Source organism: Sturnira hondurensis, unplaced genomic scaffold (genome assembly GCF_014824575.4).
Source record: "Sturnira hondurensis isolate 20B ecotype Veracruz unplaced genomic scaffold, ASM1482457v3 Scaffold0007036, whole genome shotgun sequence".
Classification (NCBI taxonomy): domain Eukaryota; kingdom Metazoa; phylum Chordata; class Mammalia; order Chiroptera; family Phyllostomidae; genus Sturnira; species Sturnira hondurensis.
Window position 1 is genome coordinate 5,075,452 of NW_028079667.1, and position 27,618 is coordinate 5,103,069.

Genomic DNA, 27,618 nt, shown 5'->3' on the forward strand with positions numbered 1-27,618 from the left:
CTAAAATGTGGGGATGATGATCTATGCTAAACACTTATTACCTGGCAAGTAATGTTTCTTAAATACTTACTATGATTCATTTTCATAAAAATTAACGCCCACGCACATACTCCTGGAGGCCACTTCCAAAGGACACACACATTTTTAGCTAGCCACTTGAGCTGAACGTCTGTCAGCGATGGCCCCCACCCACCCATCATTCTCATCCGTGAGTGAAAAGAAACGTGAACGAAAAGAAAGACGCCACGCCTCTGGCTGCAGAGTGTGCAATATATTGAGAGTGGTGAAGCGGCAGCTGGGAGACCCGTCAGGTCTGCTGCGATGGTACATGCTCTGTTTGGGGAACCACGTCATTCCAGTTTTCAGATACATTTCTGTTTTGAACACGATGTTTTGTTTTTTCATTAGCATGGTTTACTACTCTACAGCTTCTCCTAGAGTAAATAAATACAATGGTGTTTTGCAGAGCAACCACAGACGTATTTAGATGTTTAACAAGGTGAACTATTACACAATCGGGTGGAACTTTGAGTTAACAGCAAGATGTTTGTCATCTACTTTGTTCACTGCTGCGCTGCAGGTGGTAACTTTTCCAACTTATTCTTTGTTCACATGTTTCGTCACCAGCAGCCTCCAAAAGGCAAGGAAAAATAACAGTCTGTTAAAAAATTAAGTTGTAATTAGGCTTTGTGTTTTTCCAACACCCTTAAAGTCAGATCATTTAAATTTACAAGAGAAAAAAATATATGCGTTATGGAAAACTAAGTAACAAAAAACTACTGAAAAATACATCTGTCCAACATGGTGGTCAGTTGTAAACAGCTCAGTGGGGTAAAGAAAAGAAATACTCCTTCTAGAACGTTAAGCAGTCCAATGACAAACTCTGCTTTTTCTCTTTTTTTTCCTAGTGGCTATTTTCCTACCACAGTGTTGAGCTTCATCATTATTATTAAATAACTTATATGGGTAAAAAGGAGTTTGCTAACCAGCAGCCAACTCAAAACCTCATCAGAAGAGGGAGGAGAGGAATTCGCAACACAGCACACACTTAGTCCGAGGTCAGCTCCCAACCAGTCCTCCTCCTCCTGGCCGTACTGCTGAGCTGAAGTTCTAGATCTCATGGGCAGCTGCTTTTCTCTCCCTCCTCTCCCTTTTCCATTTAAGTTAACAAAGAAACGTGGGCTTCCTAAGAGCCAGCACTCTGCTGGACAAGTCCCATTAGCAGCAAATGTTCAACCAAATAAGAAAAACACACACACAAAAGAAAGCTCCATCCAGGTGCGGAGCGGTGATTCACATGGAAATTCCAGGAGATGAGTCATGTGCGGAGCCAGGGTCTCCGGAGAGTTCTTCCTCAAGTGTCTTCCGTGAACACTTCAGTCTCCCAAATCTGAGTCACTCTGTCAGCCATGGGGAATCAGATCCTGTCTGCTCTCCAGTGAGATCGCTTGCAGGGACGTTGTGACTTTTTGTAGCACTAGATGCCAGAGGACAAATGCCAGAGCCCCTCAAGGACTGCGTGACCCAGCAGCAGCCAGAATCCACTTTATTACACTCTGCCCAAGAGGCTTGACCTGAGCAATAAAAAAGACAACATGAACAAATGTGTCAGATTGTTTTAAATAGGGTTTAAAATGCTTTGCCAAATACTATAATTTAATTTTTCCTGTGTTTTAAGTTTCTTTTTTTTTTCTTTTTACATTTTGAAAAAGAGGAAGGAAAAATACTGTCGTAGTCCTGGTTTGGGGGGACAACACGTAGTTACTTAACATAAATATATATTAATGGAGAAGGCAAAAGCTTTGTTTATAGATAAGCCTATATCTTGAGTGACTTTATATGAAAACCAAAAAAAAGTCATTAATGATAGCTTCTGGCTATATGCTGGGCTTATCACAGGTGGGTTTATTTAGTGAATATAAGCATCTTCACATTCCATGCCCATTGAGGGCTTTTAAATAACAAGTGACGGGGCAGGTGTGTCCCCTCAGAGGTGCATCGGTCATTGCCACTGCTGAACTGAAGTGTCTGACTGGCTCTGGGGCCAGCGGGAAACGTACGAGCCTCTTGCTGCCTTCAAAGCTAATGCATGCACATGTTTTCAGGTAGAGTCATTAGCCTTAGAATCCACCTAACACATGTGGTTTTGCAAATGATCATAACCTCTGTTCTTTTCTTTATCCCCTTTATGGTTGCTGCTGTGCCTTGGCCAACACCTGAGTGACCCAGTCTCATCCCTCAACACTGCAGGAGCCTGTGTCCAGTGCTGTGGCCGACACAGGGACAGACCTTTTAAGGGTGTTATGGGGTAGGAGGGAAAAGAAGCACATGTACTGCCAAACCACACAGGGGTGCAGCAGGAGGGGAAGACGGCCACAGAGTGCAGGTGGGTCAGGGCGTGGGTCATTAGAGGGAGGGCTCTAAAACTGGACAGGGCGTGGAAGAGGCGGGGTTCATGGCTGAAACCCAGACTCAAAGGAGAGTTTGTTGTTCAAGGCCCCTTACAAACAGTTTTAACATGGGAACTAGTCTTTTATACCAAAAATGCTACTCTACTGTGTTTCTATGCATGTTCCCTCACATTCCATTCACTCAACTCGGACCGCTGCTAGTCCCTCAGCGAATTCTTCCCCGAAGCGTTATTACTGCGCCCCGCTGAGCGGAGCTGCACCGAGGGATGCACTCCCGGCTTCGCATCTGAATGTACGTCCGCCAGTGCGGAGCAACCTCTTTTTCAACGTCACATTTCTAAATTGTCTCCTGAATTCTTGGCTCACGTTTCAACCAGCCAGCTGTTAAATGTCATCGTGTACTGTGTGTCAGTCCATACAAATATGGGAAGAAATTACATCATTCAATCTTTAGCTTTCACGATCAACCTTTGCACCTACAGACCCTTCCAAAGGAACCACTTCTCCCCGGGAATATGGCACGAAAATACAATACTGCGAAGGGAATAACAACCAGAAAAGCATGTGGAAAGTCTGGATTTCACAGATGAGGCAGGGCCCGGGTGTCACGTATGTGGAGTGAACTCAGCGGCTTAACAATTTTTAAAAAATCTATATGAAAAGTAACAACAGCTAAGTTGCGCTCAGGGGTCGTACCAGCTTAATGTTTATAAAAAACAGAAAGGGAGGATTAGAGAGGAGAAATATGGAAGGCAAATTTTATCTAAAAACAATAACTAAGAAGATCAATTTCCTAATTTTTTTATCCGGCGTGGTGTATTTTGAGGTTCATGTTTCATACATATGTGAATAATACTTAAGAGTGCTGTTAGTATCTTTTCACATCAACTCTGAGTAACTTAAGATTTTAATGTAGGTGTGCACCAGCAGGCACAAAATTCCATAAAAGCAGAATTGGGCATCAGCCCAGCAAGCGGTTCCTTCCCCATGATTCCAGGTATTGGCCATGTTTGGGTACCTTCTTCATGGTTGGGTTTACCTAGCACCAAACTTGTTCTAAGGATGATAATTCCTGTGACACTGTACTTCACCCTTCCTCACTGAGAAGTATAAGGATGGCCTAGGTCTTCTACCGAAACAAACAAAATCGCACAGAACCAAATATACCTTAGACATATATCCTTATTCATGGAAACTCGTCCAATACTATTTAATGAAGGTTCTCAAATGACTGTGGGGAGAAGAGAAAAGGTGCTTGTCCACTTTGGTATAAAAATGTACATATTCCCAGTGTCTCAGTTTAGAAATACAAATACAACAATTTTGATTATGTCACTATTATATCCTAGGATGCTATTGCCTGGTAAAATATTTCAAGTGGTTAAAATACAAATCTACCTATCCTAGTTTTGTTTGAAAATACATTTATTTAAAAATACTAATAGATTAACAAAATATTTAAATTAGAAAAGATTCTGGGTTATGTTTAAAATCCCAACTCTCTCTCTTTCTCAAACCGAAGTGGGGACTAAGATCCAGTCGGTAAGTGACACAGATTTACTGAACCAACTGGCAGTGAGGTCTCTTTTATCTCAAGTCAATAAAACTTTAGTGTTAGAACTATTTGGAAATACAGTCCGAACTCCTCTGAGATGAAGAGAATGAGTCAGTGTGTTTTTTTTTAACCACAGTGTGGGGTAATTTCAGTTCCTCCTTCCTTAAAATAAGGGGAGATAGAAAGAAAAACAGACGCTGTATAAATCCGCCAATATAAAACAAAAGAAAAACAATAAAACCGAATGGTGGCAATGAGGATTTGAAACCACAAAGAGTTCAGTTAACAGGAGATAAGACACACAGGACTGGGAACACACAGGCAGGGACGTCCCACAGAAAGCCGCGGCCTTCCTTAGGGAAGGCTGACCCCTTTAAATTAGCGCAGCAAGGAGAAGCAATGAGACCCACCTTAAAGACTTCCATCTGTCTTTCTCTATGTGATTTTCAGGTCCTTCACTCTCATAGGAAGCCAAGTACAGAGCTACAAAATCAACCAAAAGTAAGAATGCATTAACATTAAAGCCTTCTCCTGACATCTTATCTTCCAGCATTCATCCCCCATTTCACCGGAGCCAGACCCAACAGCAAAAAGCACTCCTTCGCATATCAGTTAGGACAGCAGCGTCAGAGTTCCATTAAAACACAGAATATCATTTTGCCTCTGATCGACCATCTCCACAAAAGCTCAAGGGCCCCTAGGCCAACGTGGCACTTCATTAACTAAGAGACAATTTATGAGGCAAAGAAAAGGCTTCCAAATGCAATCACACGATGTTATCCGACACTCTCATTTATGTTCCCTACAAAGATGGGGATGGGAGGGGGATCCACTCCTGGTGGCCTCGGGTTTTTTTAAACCCTTAGGTAAAAAGCCAGATTTTCTAGGCCAATTTTTCATCCTTTCACTATACTTTCTTTATTTCTAAACCAAAAAGCATCTTCATTCAAAGATTTAAAAGTTTGTTATTAATCCCATATAGAGATGGAAAACGATCGAGTCCCCTCTAAGAATGGTAATATCAATTCCAAATGTTCTTCAGTCATTATCACAAACACTATCCATCTGCTACAGATATTATTAGTTAATAGATGCTACTGATTTATATAATACTAGGATAAAGCACATCAATAGAATAAACCCCCAAGTCTTTTATAAATAACTTAACTCTCTTCTGGTCATTTTTTTTTCTGTGTGTCAACCACTTTATCTGCCCCAAATTCCCTACTATTTTAACAAGTATAGACTTTCCACTGCTTTTTCAAACAGCAAGGGGAGGCAATTAACTGCTTGTTCACCTTGAATATGATCACACCACAAAACCTCTTCCTTTCTCCCTTGAAGCAAGCTCAAACAAGGGAAAAAAATTCCTTTACAAACTCTCCACTGATGCCCAGACCTTTGCAGATCTCATATTATAAAGCATGCTTAACCCCAGAAACATACTCTTCATGGTGAATATTAAGTGAGTGTATGGAAACTATGTTAGGGGCAGATCACAGTTTTCTCTGCAACAGAAAAGTCTTCCGATGGAATGGGTCAGAAGCCAGGCCTCCTGCTACATGAAGGACCAGGCACCAAGCACGCATACACCCGTTTCCTAGCAGCAGGGTTTGGGGGTGCCAGTGGCAGCGCCAGTGGAATGGCCCACTCACAATCTTCACTGAAGACTGGCACTGTGAGCAGGTACTGCAAGATCTTCCGGTCCCTCTCAAATGGACATTCCACTTGTTTCCATGTCATGAATTCACTCACTTGTTTGGCCAGTTCCCAAAATTTCTGTAAAAGAATAAATTAAAGAATTTTAAAGCAGTCATCAAAAAGTATAAGCTTAGGCCCTGGCTGGTGTAGCTCAATGGATTGAGTGTGGGCCTGCGAACCAAAGAGTTGCCGGTTTGATTCCCATTCAAGGCACATGCCTGGGTGGCAGGCCAGGTCCCCAGTAGGGGGTGCACATGAGAGGCAACTACATATTGATGTTTCTCTCCCTCTCTTTCTCCTTCTCTTCCTCTCTCTCTAAGAATAAATAAATACAATCCTTTAAAAATTATAAGCTTGGAAGACTCATTTCACTTAATGTTTTTCTCTGGCTTCCAATCTTCTGAACCATATAACTTTTTATCTAGTTCACAAAAACTAGATATAGGTATCTGCTAGGTACAGGTAGAAATTTACTCAAGTACTTCCAAATAACTAATAATAACGATGCAGCTCATTTATTCTGCTTGGTATTATTATTCTCTTACAAAATGTAGGGAAAGAGAAGACTTGGTTCTATAACTCCAGAACCAGCTTGGCTGCCCGGCCTCAGGTGCAGGACCAGGGGGGTAAGGGGGGGGTGGCTCAACCCCACCGAGCTCAGACTTTTCAGCCTCACCTCAAAGTTGACGTGGCCGTTCGGAAGGCGGTTGGCACAGCCCTCGTTGAGGAAATAAATATCTTTGATTAAAAGACTGAAGAATGGTATCACAATCTAAAAAAAGAGAGAGATTCTGGTTTGTTTTATGCAGATAAACATTTAGTCTCTTGTCAAACAGTATAAGAAATTAATGAACAACATTAGCTCGGGTTATGTAAAAGGCCAGAGTGAATTAAGATACAGTGTTTCATTTACCTCCCATGGCAGCAGCTTCCCCCTTTACACAAGGTTGCTTAGGAAACAAATGCTATTAACAACCAAAGCCCAGCAAAGACAAGTAGCATTGGACAGTGGATGCCTTCATATTATTCCTGTGGGATTCCTATTTTTCTCAATGCAATGGCATATAATAAAATCTGAAAGTTCTAACTATAATCAAAGGGGGAAGATCTAAAAGAACTCTTGTTTTTCATTGGTCAAATTATTCATAGCATACCTGTCATGGGAGGTACCAAGATTTTAAGATGTGTCACTCAGCTACCTACTAGAATCTGTATGGTTCTAGCACTGCCTCATTTTAGATTATTTTTTTCCAATGAAAATTTCATTTTACTCTAGAAGACATTGCTCAAGGTAACGTGAGAGCTCCGAGTTTTCGGTATTAGCTGCCCCAGACTCCTACTGAGTAAACCTGCCTTCAGATGACGGAACAAGTTAGCACCTGTTCTCAGGGGCAATCGCCAAAGAAATACCTTATACAAATGGTGTGAGAGGTGCCCAGTGAAGGAGGAATACAAACGTGCATATTAAAATTAATGGCTATTTGAAAAACAATGAGCCTTTTCCTGCCTCATATCTTTGGTTTGATGAGTTACTATTTAATTAATTGACCTAAAATAATAATAATCTCTAAGAAAGTCCCCTAAATCCTACTAAGCCCACAGTGAACAAAGAACAAAGCTCAAACACAGTAACTTCCACTTTCTCTCAAATGCCAACAAGATTTTAAAGATTCTAAACTCTCTCTAATGCAAAAACGCTCCAAACACAACTCCTGGGCCTATGCTGTTTACCCAAGAGCAGGTTTTTGAAGTTTCTCCTGCTGATGACTCATGTGATAGATCTATACTAAATGAATGAGAGGTCTGCAAAACACATTTTGGCTCATCGCCAAAAATACTAAGTATCAATTTCCACTTCTAGAGAGAAATTCAGATTTTCCCCTAAAATTTTTTAAAGCTTTGATTCTTTTTTTTTTGTTTCATTGATCTCTGAAATAGCCCAAGTGAATGAATCTTGCTTCCAATCGCCCCTTTGAATATCGTACTTTTAATCATTTGCTATTGTCTGCAATGGGAGTCTCTCAGCCTGAAGCATTCAAGATCCCCCTCTCCCTCGACTGATATGAGTGTTTCTATTATTCTAGAATTAAACAGATGCAGTACCAATGGCAAAAGCACAACACCTGAACCTTGTTTCTTGGACAGACCACTCCTGACTGAGCAGCACTGGACTTTAGCCTCCAACAAACATCAGTTTAAAATCTGGCTCCACAATTTTGCTGGGAGTGTGAGCCCGGGACCTGAAATGGTGGCCTGGGGCTGACCGGCCAGCTGTTTCTGGATAGCTGAAGATCCACACAGTGTACATTTTTAAATGGCTGAAAAAATATCAAATGAATAATATTTCGTGAGCGTGAAAATGACATGAAATTCCAGTTATAGTAGCCATACAGCTTTACCGGAAAATAGCCACACTCATTATTCATCCAGATATTGTCTGTGTCTGCCTGCGTGCCACTTACTGTACCCGAGCTGAGTGACTGCAACAGAAATGCTATGGCCCACAAAGCCTAAAATATTTATGATCTGATCCTTCACAGAAATTTGCTGATCCCTGGGAAAGCCCAAAATAAGAAAGCCTAGTGCCCTCGCCTTGAAATGGCAACAGCAGCAACTAGCTCATTGAGTCATGGTGAGGATTAAGCTAAATAATACAGGTTTGACTTCAATGAAGCACTCCCCCCCCAAAAAAACAATGGGCCTCACACAAAAGACAGGTATATTACTGATGCGCTTAAAAGATTATAAAAATATATCATCATAAGGCAGCCCCAGGGAAATGAGGCAACATTATAATCAAGATGCCGTGTTTATGCATTGTAATAGCTTTGAAGCAGAAACTCTACTTCTGTGCTCTGTTCTGTAGTGCTGGGCTGTGAGAGTCACGGGGTGCTGATAACATATGGTCTCATACTGACATTGAAACTTTTCATAAGTTTGTGCCGTGTGCCTCTTGTTGGGTGAGGAAGGCTACACTGTATGTGATTTTTGCATTGATGCAAAAATTCACAGTGCCCGCCAGATGCTGTACTACTGACTGAATCACTCGTCCAAGAAAAGAGAAATAGAAGCAATCTTCCTTAAAATACTTTCCTGTTCCTTACACTCATATGCAAGAAAAAAATCTCACAGCCTTCTTCAACTTCTCATTTACTCCCATCTAGTTTCCTTCAACCCCCTAGCCCCTACCTAAATCTAACAGAACAAAGGTCCTGTGGACTTGGCACTTGGTGAGCTAAGGCGAATGCGTGGGTTACTAACAGCAGAGAGCAACCGTCTGGTTCCTAGGAGGTCTCGCTGATGATGAACTTCTCACCTAAGTATGCCTTCCTGCTCCCTCTCAGAATGTTCTTAATTCAGAGACTCAGCCACTACGTGTTAAAGGCACCATCAGTTCCGCAACCTGGAAATTAACGCTGATGAGCACACACAAGCTCCCATGAACAAAAGGAGAACGGGAAGAGGAGTTAAAGCCACATGATTGTATAAAGAATAGTTAAACACCGGGAGACACGTGTTCCCATAGGAAAAAACATAACTATTTGAAGACTATTTCAGGCCCCTGTATGGAAGACAGATTTGACTACCTCTATAGGGAAGTATTAGAGGTGCCGCTTTGGCCACACGAACTAGACATCTGAAAGAACACCAAAGATTCTGTTACTCTAGTTCTATGTCCAGAAAGATTTCAAAACAGGAAATTACTTAGGAATGTTTATATTCACAGACTTTGAGACTAATTGTGAAAAAGAAATAGCATATTTCCTTTTATATGGTGATGATTTCCTTTGTTTTATAAACTAGAGAGTACAATGCATATGCTCACACAGAACTGATTTTAAAAAACACCAAAACTGCCTCAGCTGGTGTGGCTCAGTCGTCTGGGTGTCGTCCCACAAACTGAAAGGTGGCCTCCTTGGCTCCTGGTCGGGGCGTGTGCCTGGGTTGTGGGCCCAGTCCCCAGTCAGGGCACCTGTGGGCACTGGTCGATATTTTTCTCTTGCACAGAAGTTTCCTCCTCTTTCTCCCTCCCTTCCCCTCTCCGAAAATCAAAAATTAAATAAATAAACTAACTAGAACTAAGCAGACAGAATTTATTAAAAGATATAAAAGGTAAATAATTTGGGTATTTTTCCCCTAGGGAAAACTATTAGAGGCCCACAGATATTCAATGAGATTTGGGGGGCGGTGTTAGACTATTTTGACCACTGCAGCGGCTCCCCGCTATGAGACATGATTCTGCGGCTGCCTGGCTGAGGCAGAGCCCACGGACCGGTCACTGTGGGCCGGGCAGACCTGCCGAGGGGCTGAGCCCCTGACACAGACACAGACAGGTGAGGGAGAAGCTGCAGACAGCCTCCAACTGTCCTCACTCCCCAGGGCCCGGGATCCTCCCTGCGTATACTCACCTTCCAAAGCTCAAAAAACTTCGGCTGTGCTCTTTTCTCAATCTAGCCACAGGAGTCCTGGGATTTGGTCAAGTTAAATTGAAAAGCGTGGCTACATGATAGAAAACTCCACTGGGCTGCATTTCAGAAAGTTATTCTGCTTCATCCCCTCTCTAACCTTGGCTCTTTATTTTAAAAAATAGTTCATGTATTTACAGTATCTCTCATACATGACCAGAACTGCTATTTCAGATTTTATTGCACCCCAAGTTAGTTTCTTTAAAAGGTGGGAGTTCTTTTCGTGGTTGTTTTTATTTTAGATCCTGAGGCTGAGGCTTTTTCAGGAGAAGTGACTGAGAAACCCTGAACTATTTTTACCTTCATTTTCTTCTATTTGCTGAAGATACAGTTTAAGTGGAAAGATGGACAGAATCCATATAGAGAAGAACTTTATCAAGCAGCCTTCGTCGCCCCTTTACCACACCCAGGTATTTACTTCTCCTATACCATGATCTCCAAATGTTGAGACGACTCATCCTTCCAATGTAAGGAAATCCATCACTGGAATGTGCCGACAAAGGGCCCTCAGAGTCAAGAGCATAGTGGAGCCAGGGTGGTATGAAATCGCCCAAGGGCAGGGTAAGTCAAGCAAGAATTATTCACTCCTCAGACATCATTCCTGGGCTTCTCTGCCACCCACATACCCAATTAGTAACAGCAGGCTTAATGCTGCCGCAACTAACCTACTTTCTGAAAATAAATGACTTAACCACAGGAGGTAAGCTGATTCTTGTAAGGAAAAAGGTTATATTCAGTCAGCTACCTTGTGCAGAGCTTAAAACATCTATTTTCCATTAAATCAAATTACTCTCTAATACTATTAGTCATCTTAACATATGACTTAATTTATTTCTTGAAATGAGGCTAAGGCACATCACGAAATAATTATTTAAATATGCAATAATAACACAGTAACGTACATTTGCAAAATTCTACACCAAGTCACCCTTTCCCTTTCTGGGACAACTTCCCTTTGGCACTCCCCCCTTCCCTGTGCGGCAAGCGATACAATTTCTGCAGTGTATCGGCTTTCTCAGCTTTGGACAGGTAAAAGCAGCTCAGTATAACAGTTCACATTGCATTTCAGCACAACACACGGCAGCTTTGCCATGAATAAAACCCCTGCAAACACACACCTTCTCTCTGCTGCTGTGGGCAGTTAAAGACCGTTGTGCGGCCCCACGAAGAGCTGTTCGATAATTATAGAAATTGCTGGAAGGGTCCATCTGATGCTACAGACAAAAGAGAGGAAAGAATAAACTATTTACATCTCACTGGCGGAAAGTTTACAAGATCAGACTTTTCACTCAACCTAAAAATTTCAGAATAACTTGGGAACTCATTAAGAAGGTGATTTATCTTTTTCATACACACACACAGGCATAAAACACATAGGAACACCAACGGTTTCTTTTCTGAGGTTTGGTTTATTCCTACAAGCTAATGTCAACTTCGACAATGTGAAACCCAGACCGAATTCTTTCCCGGTTAACTGTTGAGATTAGACTTAAAACTGGTAAGAACGAGTCAAGCAGCAGCACAAGTGACCATCCCTGATGTCATCTGAAGGTGGACATATGGCGGTTAGCCATCGTACAGAGGTCCAGTGCTTTACAGTGAACTTGCTCTTTGCTGGTGCTAACAAATCATTCATGAATAATTGAGGCACACTACCTTATAAGAAGGAAAAGAAGTTTATTATACACTATGGATAAAGTGAAATGTAATANGTAAGAACGAGTCAAGCAGCAGCACAAGTGACCATCCCTGATGTCATCTGAAGGTGGACATATGGCGGTTAGCCATCGTACAGAGGTCCAGCGCTTTACAGTGAACTTGCTCTTTGCTGGTGCTAACAAATCATTCATGAATAATTGAGGCACACTACCTTATAAGAAGGAAAAGAAGTTTATTATACACTATGGATAAAGTGAAATGTAATATATCCAATGTTAATCTCAATTTGGGGGAAAATATACGTTCTTAGTATCTCCAAAATTAGCAGATTCAAAGCACCAATCCACCCAGACAATGATGATATGAGTGTGGTTCAAACACAAGCACCTTCGTGTACAAGTGTTACTGCCCTGAGAATCATAGGGGAAGGGCTTTTTCGCGGGTTAGCTAACTGTGTTGAAAAGATGGAGAATGAGTGTTTTTGTGGGGGTGGGGAACTCCTTCCTTGGGGTGCTGTAAATAAGTAAGATCCGTTGGCACACACTGAAGCAGAACCCCCGATCATTCAGGACCCAAATTCCATCCCACCACATGATGTGACAGGACTGACAGGTCACCACTTCTTCAGTCAGTTCACCCTGAAACAGTCACCTCGCTCTCTGAAAGGGCTCGCCTACAACCCGATTCATCACCCTGCCCCCCCAATTCCACCCCCTTTCCTTTCTCTGGGTCTGAACCACAGGCTTTCCTCTGTGTAGAACTATCTGATCAAGAGGCAGGATCACATAGAGGAATCGCCTTTTCCAGGTATAAAATGTTACCCAGCAATAAAACATCGCCTTCACCTACCTCAAGAACGTCGAACTTTGCGGTCTTCACTTTGGCCCAAGTTTTCTTTAGTCGAGAGACTGGGCTCATATTCATGCCAGCTTCCCATTTTAAATGGGAGGGGGAAGGAAAGTTGAAAGAGAGAAATAATAAAAGTCATTCTAACTCTGAAAACATGTGAAGTGTAAGTTAAACTTTATAAAAAGAAAACTTCCAACAGTTGTGCACAGTCACACTGTGACTTCAATTTGTGTTTTCCTGATGGTTAACAATGTGAATGGAGTACCTTTTTATATACTTATTATGCACTACTATAGCTTCTTTTGTGAAGAATATGTTAGCCTTTTTTCAAATATGTTAGTCTGAATAGGTTAGCCTTTTTTCACTGAGTTACATGTCTTACTATTGACTGTGGGGTTCTTTATAGATTTTAGATACAAGTTATTTTTCAATTATACATATTATAAATACTTTCTCCCATGATATGGCTTGTCTTAACATTTCCCTAATGGTAAAAAGGAAAAATAAGTAAGTAAATACTAAATGCATTCCATGCATTCTTACCTACTTAAAATTAAATCATCATCTATTACCTAGACTCTGGATCTTCCAGGCCACCTATTTAGATACCATTCTGGTCAGTATTTTTATGGGAAAGACAAAGGGGAAATGATGTGAAAAGGAAATGAAAAAAGAAATTGGTGAGAGGATTTATTAGGATCAAAATTATTGAATTAAATTTGGCGGGTTCTCTGGCTCACACTGAACCTGACTCTAAAGAGCCAGGTAAATACATAAATGTTTACTGAGCACATGCAGTGTGTGTGAAAGCCATATCATTTAAGAAAATGTCCCAGTTTCTCAAGCCACACTCTTGTCCACACTGATGAAATCATATAATTTAATCTCATATCAAATATTTCTATAATATTGGACACACAAGCTGCCCAAGCACTTTTTGAGAACAATTTATACAAATATCTCACTTACAAGCTTTTATAGGTAAATATTCAGATGAGGATAAATGGACTAAATGTATTTATTTCTTGAAGTTTAGTATACTGCAAAAAGATCATACAGACTTGTACCAATTCTGTACATTCTGAACACTCTGAAACAATTCAGGATTAAAAACTATAGTATTCATGAACTGTATTATTTGCAAATTTCAGAAGATACATTTCATAAAACCTATAAAAAGGGACTTAGAAAAATAAAGGACATGTATCCTCCAAAAAATACTCACAGATTATCGCCATCAAGGAATTAAAGTTGCCAATGTTAAAACACTCTCGAGCAACGTCAATGAAATACTCAATCATCCTTGCCCGATGCTTCTTCTTTACAGGCTGCGTAGAGAAAAGAAAAATGAGGGAAGCCATCCAACATGCAGGCCCAACAGATGTAAAATAACTATAGAAAAATGATATGGAGATCTCAGAGAGAGAGAAAACTCATTTCCTCACCATGCAGATTTCCGTAGCAACCAAGTAACTGAGGCGATTAAACCATTCCACGTAAGCTTCCAAGTTCCGTGTTTTCTTCCGTTCACTGTAGCAACTCTAAAAAGAAAGCAACGTGAGCAGGTGAGTTGGAGGAAAAGAAGAGTGCATTACACTCTCATTTTTGTCCATTTATTCTCAGTTTATGGATTAGGAAATCTTTATAGGAAAAGAGACAAAGAGAAAGATGGAGAGAGAGAGACAAAGACATGAATGTTTTTGACTCTTTTTACAGAAATATCAGAATCTCTTACTATACAGAGTCCAGTGAAACCCATAAGGTCTAGCAATGTACTCTGATACCTTCATTACAGTGTCCTTCCCTCCCAGGAAATTAAGTTACTCTGGGTGGGAACTAACTGCCCTCAAATATACAATTCAAAGGAAGGGTTTTGACTTCATTCTAAGACCATATTGCCTAATGCAAGGGGCATGCATACCAATTACTACTAACATAACAAGAAGAAGGTGAGAATGCCCTAAACTAGATATTTTTTTTTCTAAAAATTAAGCCTAGGACAAAATTTTGCAGGATCATGTAGTAAGAAACTAAATTATATTTCAAGACAGATAAGTGGAAGTCTGTACCATCGTGGCTCTTAATAGGGTGAATAACTTATTGTGCAAAAACCAAAGGAGTTAAGCTCATCTTGGAGTTCAAGGCCAAGCCTGAACAAGTTAATTAGACCTCTTTTTTCTCCTTCCAAAAGAAACAAATACACAAAAAAGTCCACTAGCCTTCTATTGATTGCAAAACCTAATCTTCACTTCCTGTACGGAGGGAAGCTGTTCTAAGGCCGGAAAACAGCTGTGGCCCTTACTCCCAAAGGGGAATTTTCATTAGTGGGTGATATAGTCTTTGCCTAATAATTTGAAATGCTTCTGGAGGTCACTGGGGAATAAAATGTGTATGTGTGTACACTGATTTCACAGTCCATGCCCAGTGTGATTTTCCTTACAGGTGGGCTTCACTCAGACAACAACCCTTTCAAGAGGGATTCACCTTAACACAGGAGGCCGAGCAGGAGGGTCCCTGACTCACTGCACTGAATGTGCATCCTGTCTTCACGGCCCCTGCAATTGTTGAGTCATGAGCAGGGCATTCTCTCCTAATTTCTTTTTCATTTAATCTGCTAAAACCATTATGATTGTCTCTCCTCACTGCATCACCGCAAATGCCTGCATCTACTTGCTTATTAAATTTCCCAGGAAGGAAGAAGAAGAGGCTTAAAGTTGGTGAGAGGGAAGAATACTGGAAAGGCACTTGGACACCTGGCTCAGGAACAACTGCAAAGAATCAGACATGGCTGATTTTAACAAACTATAGAAATGATCCCTGCAACTATAGTCTTAGACATGGCTGCTTTTAAAACCTAAAACAAAATAGTTCCAACTTCAGTCTCCCACATCCACGGTCCTAGGCTGAGGAATTTCATTTGTGATTTCAGGGCTGACCTCTGTGTAGACTGATTACCTTGTCGTTGTCCAAAGGGTCCTTCTGCACAAATGCCTGAACAAATTCTTCTGGTCCGATGTAATTGAGCCTTTCCTGAAACACAAACCCAGCAGGCCAACAGTGTTTCAAAAAACGAGAAGAAATGGACTTTCAACTGTCTACTGACTTTTGGCACTCCCCCCATTTTTTAATGCAGCTTGTAAAATGAGCCTTTGACCCTAAGCAGAGGCAATTTTCTGCTCAAGTCAGTGCTCCACTAGATAGCAAAAGGCTGACCTAGTTATGGGAAAATTAATTAGAAGGAGAAGATGAGGAACGTCAATGAACTCTTTGCTCTTTCAGTCTTGCTTAGTATTTATCTTAAAGTGAATTCCTAGAATGTGGGAAACATTCATATTCAAACGTCTAAACAGAACCCACTCCAGCTATTCCACAGATAATTTTCCCCTTGGATCATGCTAACCTCTCCCGTGGCATCACTGCTGACAAACACACTGTCTGGTTGCCACAGCAAACAAAGCGTGTGGCTGCAAAGAGTAGGACAATAACCTTACCAGCTCTATGTGAGTCAGCTGCTGGGCCAGCGTGTAAGGGTCACTGCAGACAGTGATGATGTCCCTCTGTATGGACTGAGGCTTGGTCTTGAGTACCGTGAGCCGGTCCGTAGATGTGGAGCTGATTTTTGCCAGGACTTCCTCGTACTGGCTGAGAGCAGCAAGTTTGCGGATCAGACACTGGATCATCTGCTGGACGTTCTTCCTATATGTCTGCCAGGGAAGAAGCACTGGATCACACCTTTGATCTGCACATCTATTTCACCGCTATGTGAAGGCACAGGCTACGTACTTAAATGATTTCACCTTGACGGTGGGGAACCACCTTGGCCCAGGACAGTTACAGGAGAATTCAGCCAAGCTCGAACAGTTTAAAAGAGGCACATGCACAAAACGTCTCTTTTCAGACTTGTAAGATTTAGTTCTTTTTTACAGAAAGACTGCTCATGAGAGTACAATTTTATTGGGCTGCTTATGAGAGTACAGTTCGGTTTGGGTCAAGAAAACATGACAGTGATGTTTAAGATTTGCTATAGAAGAAATCCAGGGTACTAAGAACCACATATAACTAAATGTTCTCTGGGCTGGCACAGGAAGGTACTGGTTTAATTTGGGTGGATTCAAATGCATTAATCTTAAGTCAGAACATCCTTTTTCTTTTGTGCTGCCTGTGCGATTTCCCCATTCTTAACATTCCCAATTCCATTAGTCTAAGGGCCCAGACAGCTAGCTGACAGAAATGCACCATTACTTCCCACTCGCCCCGCAACCACCTGCCTAACTTCCACGCATGACATGGGTGACCACAAGGAAGCAGTGGACATTTGTTTTTGGTGCCTGACCTCCACGTGACTCATGTCCATTCCTTTTAGATTCATGAGCCAGTGCTAAAGATCACAACCAGACTCTTCCACATGGCGATTCTCCCTGTAATGCTACTGTCATCTGCCACTTTGTTCACTTCTGCATTACACTACAGCCACAACACTTATGAGAAATTGGTTTTAAAAGCAATGCATGGACCCTGGCTGGTGTAGCTCAGTGGATTGAGCGCGGGCCTGAGAACCACACGATCACGGTTCGGTTCCCAGTCAGGGCACATGCCTGGGTTGCAGGCCAGTTCCCAGCAGGGGACTCATCAGAGGCAACCATACATTGGTATTTCTCTCCTTCTCTCTTTCCCTTCCCCTCTAAAGAAAAATAAATAAAATTAAAATATATATATATTTTTTAAAAAGCAATGCATGTATTATCAATAAATGTCAATGACTGACTTTAAAAACACTTGTTAAGTCAAAGAAATAACTTCCCAATCAATCTCTGGGGTACAGTATCTTGAAGTAAGTTATAAAGTTCTTTTATTCTTCCTTTTCTAGCCCCCAACTGCCAAACAAAAAACAGTCATCCTTCTTGGTAAAGTCCAAAGGCCGTCAGAACCAGGCACAGGGGCTGATTCAAAGCCAGCATGGTCCTTAGGTTAACAGCTCCATAAAGGGACAGTCCTGGCAAATTTACAGACGTGGAAAGGCCTCTGTATGCTTCACTGCCTAATCAGCTCCTTTTAAAAGGTTACCATAATATCACTGAGATTACTTCTCTGAAAATTAAATGGCATCTCACCTACAAGTGGAAGAACCATATTATGTATGGACACAATTTGGTTACCAGCACACATTACAACAACTCAAATGAATAGACATCTGCATAATAAGCCAAGAGAAACTGCATCTGGAAATGATCAGTCCTAACGTACTCAAGGCAAAAATACATCCCCGGACTTCTTCTTCTTTTCTTCTTCTCGACTTATCTGGTGTATAGTCCACTGAGTCCTTTAAACTCAGTGGAGTACACACTTTTTTTCTCTTAACATTCACAGACCACCCTAAAGTCATTAATGAAATGCTTAAGTGTTTAACTGAACCTTCAAACACCTATCTTCCCCACAGCAATGAGAGGATCAGTTTTGAAGATGCTATCTACTGGTCAATATGCTTGCCACACAAAGAACATGCCTCTTTCTTTGGAATTCAAAGCAGTTCAAGGCTGAATTTAGTGCTATTTCAAAAATCTTGCACGGAGAATCTTGACGGGGTGGGGGAAGGGGAGGAAGCACAAAATGGGTGAGGAGGGTCAACTTGCAACTATGAAATAAATAAGTCCAGGGGATGTACTGTGCAGCATGGGGACTATAATTAATCATCTTGTTTCACATACTTGAAAGTTGCTAAGAGAGTAGGTCTTAAAGGTTATCCCAAGATAAAAAAATTAACTGTGGATGGGGCCGATGTTAACCAGACTTATTGTGGTGATCAGTTCACAATACAGACAAATGTTAAACCATCATGTCGTACACCTGAAACTAATGTTTTGCATCAATTACACCTCACTAAAAATAAATAAATAAATAAAACTAAATTCCTGGTCCCTATTTTCCTTGCCTCTTCTACTTCCACTTTCTTGGGTTACAATAAAAATGTATGAACTTCAGATGATTTCTTCCGTCTTCTGTTTCAAATGTTATCAGAAATGCTGCTTAGGTGATTCTGATACGCAGCAAAGTGGGAGAACCAGTGCTCTGCCTGCTACCTAGTGAAATATTCTGTGCTTCAGAGAATTCCTTTTTAGGGAAGAGGTAGCAGTGGAATGTTCATTCGAGGGTTCGGCTGGGGAGCAAAAACAGCAAAGCATAAGGGGAAGATGTGTACAATAGAGTATGGCGGGAAACTATTCAAATAACAAGGAACTAGTCTGTTTGCCTTGCTCCCTCTCTCTCTTCCTCCCACCTTGAGACAGAGAGAGAGAGAGAGAGTGTGTGTGTGTGTGTGTGTGTGTGAAGGAGAGATTGAGAGAGAGGGCACTGATGTGTGTGCGACCTCTTTTAAAAACTTCCTGCTGCCATTGTTCCTTAAGAAACCAAGCTTTGTGGTGTTAAGCATGCTTCCTCACTGAGTCATGAATTGCTAAATATGTACTGATTCTTTTTTATAACTTCAAATGCCAATGACAGTAATTACCTGGCAAATAAAGATAAAAAAGACCAGCCCTTTAATGACAAGAAAACTGCATTTGACCCACTATAGTCATTTGTCATGTAATTCAATCATTAGTTTCATTTCATGTTCTTTCTGAGCAAGTCCTAATAATCTAGTTTATTTGGGGCAAATCCCCAGGGGGGAACATATTAAGCCAAATTATGTGGGACTGTCCTAGCAGATTCAGAAGAACCTGACTACATTATGCATGGGTGGGACACACCTGGATTCACTGACTGGCAAAAAAAAAATCTGTGAAGTCCCAGGCAAGAAGAAACAAGTCCCAACCCCAGCCCACGCTTCTTCCCAAGGAAAGAAATAATTTTTCAGTGGAGGGAAATATTTTTTCTTATTCCAGTAATTGAATAGGAAACAAATAGTTTGTTCATTTATTCATTCAAACAGTACTGAGTGCCTACTAAGTGCCAAGCACTGAGCTGGTAGTTAAGGATGCTGTGGGAGCAAAGAGGCAAAGCATGCAGTCCAATGGAAAACCAAGCCATCAGAAGAACAAGTGATCATGAACGACAGAGTGTTGTGAAGGAGACAGTGAAAGCCAGTAATGGGGGGGGGGGTGTGACTGTGACTGGGGTGGTGAAGGAAGGTCTCTCTGAAGAGACACACTTAAGCACATGACAGGTAAGTGGCACACCACACAAAGAACTGAGGAGGGAACATCCACCACAAAATTTTAGAGCTGAAAGGGACATTAACACAGTGAAGTCACCTCTAGATTTACAGAAATGAAGAAGGAGCAAGGAATTTAGGGACCTGCCAAAGCACATCAGATCAACCACTGGCCGAGTGGACCTGACTGTGAATCCTGAACACAAATAGAAGGAACAGCATCTCACTGTAAAACCCAACCTGATCCAGGCAGGTGACCTCTCTCCACTCAACCCCGAGCTTAATCAATTCCTGGGGTGAACTTGGCAAATGTTCTCATCTCTTTCCACACTCAGGAGCATCTGAAAACCTCAAGGTTTACCAAGGGCTTGTTATTAACACAGGCGTGCTGGTCAGAAGCCAGAGCACAGGCTCTTTGGTCCCCTTCAAAGTCCCACCCACCGCTTGAGGGGCTTGATCTTGTTTAAAAAAAGATCTAACTAACCAACACAGATAGAAACGATCTCCCTCTCTCCCATGAAAAGGACAAAAAGCCATCCATTTGGCATTTCAAACACTTAATAGTTTTGATTAGAAAAAAGTGTTCCTCTTGGAAAGGACCAAGTCACCATTTCTACCTTTTATCAGGGAGACAGGCTGACTGCCCCGCCAAGAACCCAAACACAACTGAACTGAAATGAAGCACCGACAGACTCAGGGCTCAACCCTCACACAGGAAAAAGTTCTGATGAAGTCACTAATCTTTTGAACAGCTTGACATGAAGTCACTGAGCCAGCATGGACCCTGGCCAGCAACTCAACAGCCAAGCCCTGTAATGAAAGATTGACTGCAAAAGTGAAATGTGATGCTTAACTTTTGCTTTTGTGAATGAGGGGCTTACCAATTCATACCTTGCTAGAACCTGTTACACACAGAGTGGCAAAATGATGGTGACAAACATAACTCGCTAAATGACTCAGGAAACCGCTTGTTCAGCCTTATGGAAGTAACGGCTGTCTTCGGCCCCGGATTCAATATAAGGTCATAAGGAAACAGTAAAAGGGTTAATTCCATTTTCACGAGAACATAATGCAGGAAAACAAGTGCACATTTTTCAAGTGCTAACCTTGTAAAATTTCATTCTGATTTTTTTAAGTCGGGGTAAATGGTATTAAAGTGTATTCCCGGGAAGTAGAAGAGACCCGGTGCCTTGTTCCGTGATCCTTACAGCACACCACTGTCAGAACGGGTTGCCAAGGAGGCGTGTCCGTAAATGGAGAATGCACTGTAAAACGCATGAAACCAGACAGCACTACGGCTGCCAAATGCTTTGTCTAGCTCCTCCTATGTGAAGATGTTGTACCTGTGCCTAAGTAGCTTGTTCCGGGAGCTGACTAGCAACACAGAAACTACAAAGACATCTTCTCCCAACAAGCCTCAACACAGAAGAGCAGCCCTCCAGGCCTGCTTCAAAGAGGATAACCCGGAATTTGTTGTAGCCAGTTAGCCCTTATCAAGGGCTCACCTGAGGAAAGTGATGCCTGGGAAAGATTACCTAAGGGGCTTTCCATCCGCACCTACGGTAAGTGCCAGCTTCGAATCAACTTCCGGGCACCAGATGACTTGGATCCTTCTCTTTTTCTCCTCTCCTCTCTCAGAGAATCCCCTTTGCTAATTTAATTTGCATATTAATCTTATGGCCCCCATTTGCTTGTTTTATCAAGGAACATGAGTTTCTATGGCCCCTGTACAAAGTCTGTCATACAAAAGTTTTTGAAAACTGTGTTTCATTTAATGGCCTGACAAACGAGAATGCATTCTCTCTTCTGACGGAAAAAATTATAGAACCAACTGTATTCACCTTTTATCTGGAGCTAACACTCAAACCCCAGCAGTCCTGTCTTCTGGGATGGGTTCTCAACATTAGCCTATTGGCCTTCTCATTTCCATCTGATGTAGAGACAAACTGTCTATTTCTACTAATATACTACTTATTATCTATTAATATAGTAGTGTTACTTTATAGCTATTAGTGTTTACGTCTACTAATATGATATGTAATATCTAACACTGGGCCAAACCTTTCTGGAAGGGAGAAAGGTGTAAGTAAAGCCAAACTAAAACACACTTGGAAAGGGAGTGCTCTTGCCTGGTTAACACTCTGGTCCAACCCTTGGACCATGATCTCCTTTTCCCCTTGAACTAGCCCAGCTGAGACCAAACTGAAATAGTTCAACTGAAATAGTTGAAGCTAGGGAAAAAAAGACTTTGATAAATGATAGAAACTAGCAAATAATAAATCCAGAGAAAAACCAGGATTTAGTTAGCCTGGCTTGAAAGCTAGGGCTTAATCTCCACATTCCCTAAAGAACCCCGGGAAAAAACACATCGTTTCTGACTTCCTGCTTAGCAGGTTCAAGCACGTGCCATCTCTCTAACCATGAAGCCGGAGAGCTTCCTAGACTGCGTGGGCCATTTCCATCCAGGCCCAGAGCCCCTCAGAGCCTGCCCTCTCCAGTGGGTAGCATTCCTACTTTCCTCTCTCTGTGCGTGTCCTCCATGAGCCCTGCCTTCCCCGGGGACTCTTAAGAAAGAACATGTGTGGGTTATAAAACTAACAACCTCTTAGATGCAGACAACAGAATGGTGGTTCCAGGGGAGAAGGGGGTAAGGAGCAGACAAAGAGGGAAAAGGGGGTCAAACCTAGGGACTCAGAAAGAAGCTAGACTTTGAGTGGTGAACACACAATCGAGTATGCAGATGTATTATAATGCTGTACACCTGAAATTTATATAATGTGATTGATCAATGTTACCCCAATAAACTTAGTAGAAGTTTTTAGAAAACACATGTGCAAGGGGGTGTGGAATAAAGAGGGTCAGGTATATGGTGACAGAAGGAGACTTGGAGTGGTGAGTACACCATGGAATAAAAAGATGATGTATTATAAAGTTGTAGCCCTGAAATTTATATAATGTTATTAACCAGTATTATTCCAATAAATTTAATTGAAAATAAAATTGAAAAATAAAAGAAACAAAAAACTCATGCTTACAACATAAATCCTGTATGTGAATTGACATGAAATGAACATACACCAAAATTAATTACATAAAAACTCTAGACCATATCCTTTGAGGAGGGATTGTATAATCATCCCTGTTTAACAGGAAGCTGTGAGATTCTGATGCCTAATTCAGCATCACCTCCCACCAGGCTCTGCCTAGAGATACAAGCAGTCATCCTGAAGTCAGATTACCCACCTCCTCGCCACTGGCTATTCGGTGAGCCAGATCTTTTAAGTTTCTCATCATTCTTTCATCCCGAAAATCATAAGGAAACGTTTCTGTCCATTCTGTCAGGAGTTGGAGGATTTTGGGTGCAATTTTTCTTATCTGGCTCTAGGGAGAAAAAGCAAAATCTAATTTAGTAATATCAATTACCATAGACAACATCAAGTAAATAATTACAAACAGTGTCACTGATAAACTTCTAGTGCAAAGTCTTTGGGATTGAAGAAGTTCTAGTCCCCCCGTCCAAAAGTCAATGCCAAGTGCCACCAGCTTAAGGCAGGATCTAGGAATCTTCCATGACATTGGATCTGTTCTGTGCTCTTGATGCCGTTCCCAATTCCCTCTGCTTAGCTGACATATGCACCTCAGCCTGGGAGTAAACTAGGGTTACATAAGGAAACCAACTGCACAAAATCCAAGCCACAGAGTTACCAAACCTAATAGAAAAATACGTAAAGTTCAAAACATATCATTACCTTATCACTGTTAGGGTCACTTAGTCTCTGGTGCTCAACACATAAGTGGCAAACTTTGGCCATTAGCTCATAGGGATGCATGAATAACCGAGAGCTGAGTAGAAAGGTAAATATGTATGTTCTCTGTGGCAAAAGAAAAAAAATCACATGGTTATATTCTCTTGGAAACTAACATTTTTCCTACATATGACACATCTTATTTCATTAAGTTCTCTTAATCAAAGTTAATTGGTACAGTTTCAAAAGCGATGCTTACTAGTAGTAAAACACCCACAAAATGAAGTTCTCCTTTACTTCCTCATATATCTTTTCCTTTAAACCATACTAAAAATAACAGAAGTACGATACAGGATAAGTTTAGCTACTGGAATTATTCACAGCACATATTCACATCCATCTTTTGGGAGCCAGCACACGAGGACATAGAACTCACTCTAGTAAGAAAGAATGGGATTCAGCCCAGAGAGACAAATCTAACTAAAACATGCCACTCATACAGAATCATGTCCTGTGTCCACATATTACGGTAATTCAATGGAAACCAAAGAAACACCCAATCCACAGCAGCTCAAGAAGGCTCCAGTGTGTCCGGGCAGCACACTGAAGCATTTGTGTGCTGTGTCACAGCGTTCAAAGGCAGGCTTTCAAGTATTCTATTTACTTGCTCAAAGGCTAAGCAATTTGATAAAATACAATATCACACTATACACTTTTCTTTAACCACATTGTCTCCCAAGAAGCCAGTAATGAAGTAGCTCTTATTTGTTATAACAGTTTCAGACTCCCAGTGCAAAGGAAAATCCCATAGGTCTTTTTGCCCCGTTCGGCGCCTTTGGTAGCCCATAAACACTGATAGGGCTGAACAAGGGGCTCCTTTTACTTGTGATTACAAGTTTTCCCTGTGTGTCAACATATCTGAAAACGCTATGCAAGAAAACACAAAGAGGTAATTCAGTAAGAAACATTATGTTGCATGACAGTGGTGAGCACAAACTTTCCTATGCACAGGAAGGTCATTGTTATATTTATAAAAATATATGAATCTGCTGTCTAGATATTTTCACAAGCTCATCGTCAACAACCAGCTGCTGGTTGACAGGGTAGCTGAGGCACCAGGGAAGGGGAAAAATACCACTTGCTCCCAAATTAGAAAATCTGGACTTGATGGCTGACACCAGAAGTGAGACCATGTGCAAGTTACGGATTTGTGTTCTCTAGCCTTTTTGAATTGCTTTAAGGACTAAATAAATATAAATGAATTGTCTAGATTAGCAAGTATGATCTATACAAATGTCTCACATCAAAGTAAAACATAAGCAAGCATGTCATCTGATGTCCAAACACAAAGAATTGTGTCTTAAATAAAACACTTGTTCTCTTTGCGATGACATTTCCTTAACTTTACTTTTTTCAGCATAGTGATTGTCTTGGAAACAAAAAGGCATTAAATATTCGGAGAGTATCCCATGTTCTCTGGCATGTCCATTGAAGGACCAAGCTATATGCCAGAATCAAGTCTGCAGATACTTCACTTAGACGGTATCTGACTGCCTACACTGTGGTACCAACCCTGAAAAGAAACTGACATGCAGACCACAACCAAAATCATCCCCAGGCTCACTCTGGTCTTAAAGCAGTCAGTAATCGTATGCAATTTCTTATTAGAAAAATTCTTAGCATCCCAGATGTAATCCTGTAGTACCTAGGGTCCCTGACTACTACATTATAATTCCTGCTGAATTACAAACCAAGGGCGTGTCTGGAGTACAGGGATACCTACATCAGGATAGTAGTCCACAGTGGGTACTAAGTGCTGGATGAGCGCTTCCAGAGATCCAGAGAGGAGGTTGTTGTCATGGTAATACAGCCCTCCACAGCTGTCCTCCGCAGACTGATAAAGGTTTCGGTTGTAACCACTGCTGTCAAACATTGCGGAAAAGGGAGGCGTCTGAGGCATGCTTTCCTAAAACAAATAAAAAAGGAGAACATAAGTGTTAGAGCTGTGAAATCCAAAAGAAAAGTAAGCTTTAGTAGAACTATGCTTTAACAGTAAGGAGGGAATTGGCCATTTTAAAACCAGGTTAGGTTCTGCTACAATATCAGAACCTGTCAAGAAGCAAATTGCTCTTGGAGTAACGTGTATATGCATACTTTTGAGTACCAATCTCATTCAATGAAATAGCATAAAATGTTTAGATCAAAGGAACTAAGACTGACTTTTAAATTCAAGTCCCCAGGTGGCCATATCAATCCTTCACATCTGGCCATCGCTTTACCCCACTGAGGCAAGTATTACCCTAAGGAGGAAATATGTAAGCCTTTAAAGCTGGGAAGCATTACCTAACACGTAGGGAATATCAGACTAGCATTGGGCATAGATCAGGAGGTAACCACAAGTTGAAAAAGTGACCTAGAATGGAAGTAAACTCTGTGTGTGTGTGGTCATAGGTGTGTGTATGTATCAAGAGATTTAATGCTGACTCCTCAGCTTTCACTGGAAGGTGGGATACTGTTGATTTTCACTCCTTTGTGTCAAAATTCTTTTGGGGCTGAGGAGCTCTACAAAGCCTCCGTTCTCAGTAAACACATGGGCTGAGAAAACACCTGACTTGGAGAACAAGGAGCAGTGTGCCGGGCCTCTCCATCTGTGTGCTTTGCGTCTCACAGAGCCTTGTCAAGGGGTGTTCAGCAGAGGCCAGTGGCTAGCCAGTAAGTTGTTCTTTGGATTCCTAGGGACAGAGCTCGCAGTGCAGAGAACAGACTCCCCATTCGGGCAGCATGCCTGGACGATGGAGGCATTCAGGAGCTACCCAGACGGAGGATTTCGGAAACCAAGCAGTGAGTGGCACCCGAACTCCAGCTTTGGGCTGACTGGGACAGGGTGTGTGGCGGCTGCAGGAGGACAAAACCTGGGCTGGGCCATCTTNTGGAGAACAAGGAGCAGTGTGCCGGGCCTCTCCATCTGTGTGCTTTGCGTCTCACAAAGCCTTGTCAAGGGGTGTTCAGCAGAGGCCAGTGGCTAGCCAGTAAGTTGTTCTTTGGATTCCTAGGGACAGAGCCCGCAGTGCAGAGAACAGACTCCCCAGTTCGGGCAGCATGCCTGGACGATGGAGGCATTCAGGAGCTACCCAGACGGAGGATTTCGGAAACCAAGCAGTGAGTGGCACCCGAACTCCAGCTTTGGGCTGACTGGGACAGGGTGTGTGGCGGCTGCAGGAGGACAAAACCTGGGCTGGGCCATCTTCCCAGGATGCCAAAGACATCGGCATCCCAACGGGGCAGAGCCGTGCAGCCCTGTCCGAGCAGGCACATCCCTCGCTGCTGGGGCATCTGTTCCAGCTCCAGCGACCCGGGGCCACAGCCTCACAATGCATGCAGGTGCCTTGGCAGGGGGTGGCCAGGGGTGAGGCTAAGAAAAACAGCGCCCTGATGCAGCCCAACCTGAGAGGTGAAAATGGCGTTTAGGGAAAGCAGCATCCCCAAAAGAGATACAGAAAAAACTTCAGCATTTTGTGCTCAAGTCTATCCACACACCAATGCTGAGGGGAGACTGTCAAAGGATCCCTGAAATCATAGCCACACATGGGAAGAAAGTGATTACTGAGAGTCACTCTTTCTGGGGAGACTGGTTAACATCAGGGTCATCGTCACTGTGCCTCTCACTTAGGCAGGACAAGGTCATGGCCAAAGAATCAGGAACTATGGAATGTAAACATTAACACAAATGCTCCACACTTCATTCGCAAGACCTCACACGTAGGATTCCCGGTTAAATAAATAACTCAGTGTTAACATTTCACAAGGCAATGGACAAAGTATGTTTCTGTCCTCTTCCAGTTGCCAGTTTTCTATGAGTACAATTCATGTGCAGTATAATCTTTGTGCAAATTCATGTGCAAATCCTTGATGGGAATAAAACACAAGAGCCTGTCTGTCCTTGCTCAGAGAAATGTCCTTAAACTGGGACACGGGGACCTGGAATGAGAAGCATCTAAAAGCTACATGTGAAGCCGGAAGGAACACTAGGTTTGGCTCCCCACAGCATTAGATGGTTAAACCCACACAGTGTCCTTCACGT

The 27,618-nt window shown here is 42.0% G+C and overlaps 1 protein-coding gene across 1 annotated transcript in view; it reads right to left on the minus strand.

Annotated features, from left to right (window-relative positions):
* Positions 1-575: 575 nt before the first annotated feature.
* RASGEF1B (RasGEF domain family member 1B) overlaps positions 576-27,618 on the minus strand; it is a 36,464-nt gene continuing 9,421 nt past the window's right edge. The window contains exons 2-14 of the mRNA XM_037051041.1: positions 25,321-25,503; positions 23,541-23,663; positions 23,035-23,172; positions 16,133-16,345; positions 15,597-15,671; positions 14,087-14,182; positions 13,867-13,969; positions 12,642-12,721; positions 11,252-11,347; positions 6,344-6,439; positions 5,622-5,745; positions 4,377-4,449; positions 576-1,574 (exon numbers count right to left, since the gene is read on the minus strand). Of these exons, the coding sequence (XP_036906936.1) occupies positions 1,550-1,574; positions 4,377-4,449; positions 5,622-5,745; positions 6,344-6,439; positions 11,252-11,347; positions 12,642-12,721; positions 13,867-13,969; positions 14,087-14,182; positions 15,597-15,671; positions 16,133-16,345; positions 23,035-23,172; positions 23,541-23,663; positions 25,321-25,497 (1,419 nt within the window). The 5' untranslated portion in view covers positions 25,498-25,503 and the 3' untranslated portion in view covers positions 576-1,549. The remainder of the gene's footprint in view (positions 1,575-4,376; positions 4,450-5,621; positions 5,746-6,343; positions 6,440-11,251; positions 11,348-12,641; positions 12,722-13,866; positions 13,970-14,086; positions 14,183-15,596; positions 15,672-16,132; positions 16,346-23,034; positions 23,173-23,540; positions 23,664-25,320; positions 25,504-27,618) is intronic.